At 45.5% G+C, this 7815-nt stretch overlaps 1 protein-coding gene across 1 annotated transcript in view; it reads left to right on the top strand.

Annotated features, from left to right (window-relative positions):
- Positions 1-2141: 2141 nt before the first annotated feature.
- Positions 2142-7815, top strand: part of phlpp2 (PH domain and leucine rich repeat protein phosphatase 2) — a 34742-nt gene continuing 29068 nt past the window's right edge. The window contains exons 1-2 of the mRNA XM_086174586.1: positions 2142-2485; positions 4187-4467. Coding sequence (XP_086030712.1) covers positions 2279-2485; positions 4187-4467 — 488 coding nt within the window. The 5' untranslated portion in view covers positions 2142-2278. The remainder of the gene's footprint in view (positions 2486-4186; positions 4468-7815) is intronic.

Genomic DNA, 7815 nt, shown 5'->3' with positions numbered 1-7815 from the left:
TGAACATTAGCTGAACACTGGTATGGTATTTTTTGCTTTTTGGGAGGAGCAGTGCCGGCACTCCTCTGTTGAAAATATGTGAATTCCACACGCGTGATGAAAATGAAGATAAGCCACAATTCTATTGATGTCCAGTTCAACTGCTTAGAAAATATCCTGACATCCGAGGCACTTTGTGTATGATTTCATTTGACAATTGCACTGATGGGTCCAGAGTTTCTGATGTGAATGTACACTGTAATGTCAATGAATTTGTGTATTCATTTGATTATTTACACATTTGGGTTTCAGTATGCTAAGTAAAAGCATATGTTTTATTTCCTATGAGAAATAACACGCCAAAAGTCCCAGTGATTAAAACCAGTTATCTTTATTTTCCAACTTTTGACATCTCCAAATCATATATATATATATATATATATATATATATATATATATACATTTATTTATTTTTTTAAGTATTTGTGGCTCTGGTTTTTGAAGTGGTGCTAGTTTGAACCACTTTCATTTTCATATAATGGCTTTCACTACTATATTTATCTGTGAGGAAGAAAACAAAACTTGGTTTGAATAGATCGGCCATACTAGAAATCATAAAACATTAACATAAACCAATAAAGGATATTTTCAGACATTAAATCCGACAGGCTAAGTGTCGAAGGCTGAGTTCCATTTGGGTGCGTCAGTGTCAGGCTGTCATAAAGGCCTAGTCAACCCTCTTAGACACTGATCTTTTTATGGTAATAATTAACTTTTAAAGGCACATTCTGGACAGAGATTATATGACATGTCATAGGAACTAAAGAACAGTGATAACAATGAAATTCAGGTCAAAATAATTAGTGTCTACAGAAAAAAGTTACTGAACTTTGTGTGTGGGGCTGTTCATCCCTCAACAGTTAAAGTCCCCCTGTCAATATTTTTTTTAAACCTTATAATTAAAAAAATAATATAATAATTGAATGACCTCCAGAAAGCTATATTTTGCAAACATTCATCAACGTTTGAGTTTAACTCCGTTCACTGAATATCTGATTGTCAGAGCTGTGGATTTGTGACATCACAAATATTTTTGTGACTCTGATATTTAGTGGACAAGACCTCCTAATATTCTGTGCATCAACACTGGAAATAGAAAAAATATACCAAAGCGGTGATCAGCAAATGCAATATATCAACTTCGTTTTGCTGGCTTTCAATTGCATTTTAATTTGATTTGGATTTTGGGATACAGCCACCATATTTGGAGGCGCAGCTTGAGGTGAACCATTGAGCTAGCAGATTTGTTTATGTTGACTTGATAGATACCACCAAGGGGAAGTCAATTGCCACAGCAGCGTGGAAGAATGTGTAGGAAATGGGTACAAAACATAACAGAAACAGAGACTATATATAACATATGCAGTCTAGTACAATTTTTTGACAGATATGGCAGAGATGCTCTGCTTGGGAAATGATTGTGGAAAGGACAAGTGGGAGGTGTGTCCTGGAGAAAATGTATGGTAATATAAATATAAATACGAATATTGCTCGGTTGGGGGTAGTTCAAGATTGAGATAGACGGTAAAAGGATGGTGCAAACAGTGCAAAAAACAAATATTTTGGTGACGCCGGTAAGCAGCATGTACACTGCAATATCATATTCTTCTCTAACCAGTATTAAGGGCATTCATAATGGTAATAATAATTAAAAAATAACTGTACTCAAACTAGTAATAATAATAACAAAGATGATGATGATAATAATAATTATTGTGAAAAAACAAAGCAAACCATAGCTCAACTCCAAAAATGGCCGTTCCGAACGTAAATCCTGATTTGACGCCATCAACTCGTTCCCATTCGCCTGTTTATTCAATACAATATTAAATCATGATAGAATAAAAAAATAGACAAAAGCGCTTGACTCCATAACTGTCATAATAACATGTTGAAATGAGAAAAATAAAAAATAAATACTAAAAAAAAAAGGTCCGTGACGTGTCCGGCGCCCCCCCCCTCCCCGGTCCACGGTGTCATGTGTTCACCTCGTGTGATGGTGATCGGCGGCCCTCCCGGTCCCTCCCGGTCCCTCCCGGTCCCGCCCCTGTCATGTTTATTGATCAGCCCTCAGCCCTCCTCCGGGCCCGGCCGATCTGACAGCACCCACGGCCACGCCACGCCGGACATGGCGCCGCTGCGCCGCCACGGGGTGAAATTCTCCGTGTCCGCGGGATTCCGCCGCCAGTTGCGCGTCAGGACGCCTCCGCTGCGCTTCCGCCGCCGTTAGCGGAGACACATGGCGATGGAGGACGAGGACCGGAGGACGAGCGCCGCCGACGCCGACGTCGAAGCCGCGACGCCCGCAGCGAGGAGAGAGATCGGCGCTTGCATAGATAGGCAGCCGGACAAGGTGCTCCGCCAGGCGGGGCCGGAGCGGACGGGAGGTCGAGGCAGCCGCGGCGGAGCCGGAGCTCCGGCTGCCACCGGGATCCGGGTCTTAAAGGCAGGTTCTGCTTTGATTCTCGTTTGTGACCGGATAAAAAAAGTGCTGCAAAATAATCATAAGGATAAGGATAACAATATAAATAAAATGTTGCGTTGCATGTCATTTCTCACGACCGCTCGGATCGGACGGGGCAAAGTGCACGGGAACGAGACGCGCATCTTCGCCGCCTTACGTAACGCGTGTGACACCGACACAGTCTGTGTTCAGTTCGCGTCTTGTCAGGAATTCTGCCATGGCCAATTAACCCCGGACACACACACACACACACACACACACACACACACACACACCATAGGGCTCTGAATGCGGGCTCAGTGCTGAGCAGCCCTTAATGGCATTTCAATGAGTGGGTCCCCAGGAGGGGGGAAGCTGCTCTCAAGGCTCCATCCACTCAGTCCCGTGTCTGCTCCCCCTTCCACAGGGAAGGGAGGGTGGCAATGCCATGTTGATACCCAGACATGAGCGATCCGCTTTGAATACGACCACTGGAAGTAGTGGGGTTGTTTTTAGGCGCAGGTCAGGTGCGTGCCTGCATCAACCCTGGCAGTCAATCTGTCCGCCTCGCCCTTTGGCGAGCTCAGACGGTGGGGAGAAGAGGGGAAAACTAGTCTGTGGATGTGTTGACAAAGTTCTCCATCGGTGATGGACCCAACAAAACTGAACATTTTAAAAATGTCCGTCACCCTGTGTGACTGGCTCGGCTACACTGGCCTGCAGATGTGTGAGAAACCGCCCGGATGTTTTGCATGTGAAGTATCGATGCGGGGTGTTTTCCCGCACGCGTGTGCTGAGAGTATCTGCAAGAGGCTGATATCATAAGGGGGAAAAAAAATGACAGCCACACGTGTTTGGTTTGGCCTCTGGCTTGTTGTGCTTCAGCACAGGCTGATAAATAGTGTTCTCTCCACATGTTCTACACGTAGATGAACCCTCCTACTCAAAGCACCTGGCAGCTCTGCTTAGTCAGACCCTCAAGCACCCAGAGATGAATAAATATTAACTTCTACGCTCGGCGAACACATTGAGTCTGGACGTGAGGCCGTGTTTCCGGTCTCGCCGTGGCACGCGCCCACATCTCATCGCCGTATCCTGTCAAACCGTCGGAGGACGGGCCGGTCGGAAAGGACTTGGCAGAAGGGATTTATTCAGGATGTGATTCGACGAGGAGGACAGCGGCGTGAGAACAACCAGGACCTGAAGTCTTCATGTCGGAAACTTCCGTTCCAATAATAATCAGGCCGGGAAATTAAATGTCACGCTCTTGTTACAAAATCTAGCTTCAAACGCAACTCAGAAGTCCTATTCTACTCTATTCATGATCTATACCCCTTATCCTGCACTCGGGGTAGGAGGGGTCCAAACACACAATCACAACTCTCTCATTCATACGCGTGGCCAGTTTGGGTCTCCGATGAACCTCCTGCTTGTTTTTGGACTGTGGGGGGAAACCGAAGGAATCCCGTGCAGAAAAGCCCCCTGTTGGAATCGAACCCGGGACCTTCTTGTCGGGAGGAGGAAGCCCTCCGGCGCGTCACCGTGCCGCCCCGTTCTCTTCTACTGTAGTCGAGACAGAGCAGAGGGTGGAGGTGTTTTTTTTTTTTTCAGTTTTGCAGTGAACCCGGATGTTGTATGGAAGTCGGAGCCGCTGTCGACGCGAGGGTTTAAGCGGTTGCGTTTTTTTTTCTTGGTGTCCCGTAGCGCAACATGAAGCGAAACGGCAGTCGCGGCTGCATGACGAGGAAGACCAGGTTCGGATCCCGGGAAAGGGACTGGCTGAAGGGGGACGCGCAGCGGGGATGTGTGTGTCTATACGGAGGGACGGTGGATCCACAGCTGCCTGCCTCCGGGCCCCAGGCCTCCTCCACCCCTCAGACCGACCTGCAGTTGGTGCTCTGCTCCACCACCACCACGGTAGAGGAGATGTGCGCCCAGAGGAATGGACAAGGCCTCTATGTTCAGTTGCATGGAGACCTTATCAGGTGAGAACAGCCTGACCTTCACGTTACACCTCTAATAACTGCGGACAATTCATCAAACCCAACACACTATCCCTTTTAGAGCGTCACGACGGCCCGAGTCAATCGATAACACAACGTCCGAGAGCCGTGGCCATTAATTGGTTCCTATACTCACGGCATTGTCGTGCGCTTCCAAACATCTCGGCGCGTCTTCGACCGATGCATCATCGTAAACATAGGGGAAAGGGAAATGAAAACCAAAATAATCATGAAAAAATGATAGTTCGGCCCCTAATAAAATGTGAGAACTGACACAGATGGCTGTAAACAAAAGGGAAAATAAAGCGAGGAGCAAAGTCGGTGTCTTCCCTTTAGCCGTACTACTGTAAGGTAACCTTGAATAGATGATAATAAAATAACTATATGTCTTTTAGCACGTGCTTCTTTTTAATATTCTTTATCATCCTTCCCCCGACCCTGTGCCCAGAGAGCCGCGAACAGAATGTCACCTTGAACGAGCAGTTATTGTGGGGTTTGTTATCCCGTCCCGCCGCAGCCTCCTGGCATACGTGTGCTCCTGTCCACGTATGTTAAATGACCCTCCCCCCACAGATTATCTGTAGATGGATGAAGAGGCCGCTCACTCGACCGTGACTAGAAAGGAATCCGGGCTTCTCCTCCTGAAGGTATGAGATCGTGGAGGGTCTAAAGTCGGTAATCGGCCGAAACCTGAGGGTCTCGGTCCGTGTGAGGTTTTCCTGTCTGTCTCGCTGATTCGGGGTATTAAGGTCTGAAGATGTTGGTGAGGTATGGAATGAAAGAAGAGCCAGTCGGCGTCCACAGTGCGGAGCATCGAAAATGGATGCTTGGAGGGAAACCGGGACGATAGATACTCAGCAGGGCTTTTCGGGCCTTTATCGGGCTATCGTAGTGCAGTTTTGCAAACACGGCACCGTATTTATATGGAATAACCATCACGTGCTCTGCATTTCATTTCCACAAAAAGCACAAAAAAATCGCAGGTCTATTCCACGGGTTTCCATTCACATCAAGGCAAGTCCGACTATATCTCTATGGCGCCAAATCCGAGCCCGGTTGTCCGATGGCGCTTTCCACGTAGAGCGCGTCTGGACCACATTCTTTAAGATGATTTATACAAACCCAACATTCCCCCATGAGCAAGCTCTTGGCAACAGTGGCGAGGAAACGCTGCCTTTTACCAGCGTCAAAGACGCGGACAGATCCAATCTTAATGTGGGTGGCTTTCTGCCTAGACCGGTCGGGGGAGAAAAAGAGCAAGATCGAGACAGAAAGGGGAGTAATGAACTCTTACTAGTAATAACAGTAGCGCTGACAGTTACATGGTGATAATTGGAATGACACATTAAAAGCTTTAATATTGAAAAAGGAAATAACAATGGTGGACGTCGGGCGAGAAGCTGCTGTAGATCTAGCCATGCCTCCCCGGGAACCTGCAAAACCAGAGAGGCCAAGGACTCGGGAGAAGATATGAGGTTACTGTCATGCACTGATGAAGGGACATAAGCGCAGATGTGATAAAGAATCAGAGAAGTGCATCATGGGATGTCCCTCAGCAGAGTTAGCCTAGGGGCTAGCCTAACCTAAACTATAAGCTTTCTCCCAAAGTAAGGTTGTAAGAATAAGAATAAGAATAAGAACAACTTTATTTATCCTGAAGGAAATTGTTGTGCTAGAATTTCAAGTAAAACATAACATTAATAAATAATAGTAGGAAATTGTATAAACAGTAAAAAAAAAAAAAAAAAAAAAAAAAAAAGACAAACAGACAAACAGAGGGTGTCCAGCCCTTCCGATTCAGTTTAGGAGATGGTTCTGCAGAGGAGGAGCTCGGTACCTTAAAGCAGCAAATAGGGTTTACGGGGTCGTTATGACTTTATGGATTTACGTTTCACGACATTAAAAAAAAAGATCATCGTTCAAAAACACATAATAAGGCACTTGAGAAAGCCTGATTTCAATTTCACAAAGCTTAGGTTGCATCCTGCAGCCACAGTTTACTGTTGAAAGGTAATTCCACTGTTTTTCCAAGTTTGTTTTTCAGTTATATAGGTCAGGAATGGCTTGGGACCAACATTGTTATATCTGGTCCTATTTTAAGTGAGGTATGTAGCAAAACTAATAATAAGGAGTATTTGAACCGGCATAAATGTTTTTGCCGCTGACATAGTTCACATTGGTGTCTGACAACACTGTGGCAAGATTTATTAGAGATCCTTGTTTTACTTTCATTGCTCTACCTTTTGTCTCAGATGTATCATTGTAGCCGTTTCAAACTCCCCCTTAAATTTAATAGTGAGGAGTTTTACTTCAGCACGCCTAATGCATATATTGATGGAAAAACAAACCTCACACAAAGGCAAGCATTCACTTTTGCGTTTGCCCCGTCGGGGGTCTCCTGATGGGCTTTCCTCAGAGACGGGCAAGTGTCGCACAAATAGGACGTCCAAAATTTCTGGAGGGTCTAGAAATTGTGACCATTTAGAAAAAAAAAAAAAATCAACAGGTATCTTAAATAAACCCAGATTGAAATACTGCCAAGGGTTAGTCGCATCACACAGCTCAATGTTGGCATAAGATTGGCCGGGAGGTTTTTCGCATATCATTTTTATATACATATGTCATATTATTTTATGGACTCCTCTTTAACAACAGGTCACTGCTGCGGCCCATTATAGACGTAAGAAACAACTACCTCCACTTCCATGGTGGCTCCTGGGAGGGATGGACACGATGGCAGGACCTTTTTTATTATTTTATATTTATAGCATGCAGAAGATTGTCATTTCCGGGGTACGTTACATGTGAACTCAGACAGACTCCCTTTTAAGCTAAATCAAGGGTTCAAAGATGACGTCAACCCTTCCTGGGTGTCCTTTTTGAGCCGTCCATCAGCTCGGAGCCATCTGGTCCAGCTAGCATTCAAACTATACTATTCAAAACTTAAAAATTTGCAGTTTTATTACCTGTGACACACTTTGCGCTCGAAGTCGACGTCCCCATCAGAGCATCTCTGCAGTGACCGGTGGTACCAATCTCTCTTGTTTTTTATTTATTTTTTCACATGGAACTCACCATAAATTACAATAATGCACTGCAGTTTAATAGCCAGGCGTCGTCTGGTAGCCAGAGTCTGCATCAATCACTGAGTTGCCGTTCAGAGTTGAGCCCAGGATACCCTGGTCTCGGGAAGGTCAGTGGATCTGCCATTTGCCTCTTTCAACTGTCATGAACACCGAAGGGGAGCTTTAACACGTTATCTCCTGTTACAGTATTTGGGTAACATTTCATTGCCGATTGATCCCGACCCTCTCTGTTCGCAGCTTTCTA

This window comes from Fistularia commersonii, chromosome 27, assembly GCF_037954325.1.
Source record: "Fistularia commersonii isolate RoL2024-O1a breed Wild chromosome 27, RoL_Fcom_v1.0, whole genome shotgun sequence".
NCBI lineage: Eukaryota > Metazoa > Chordata > Actinopteri > Syngnathiformes > Fistulariidae > Fistularia > Fistularia commersonii.
This window is presented reverse-complemented; position numbering and strand designations above follow the sequence as displayed.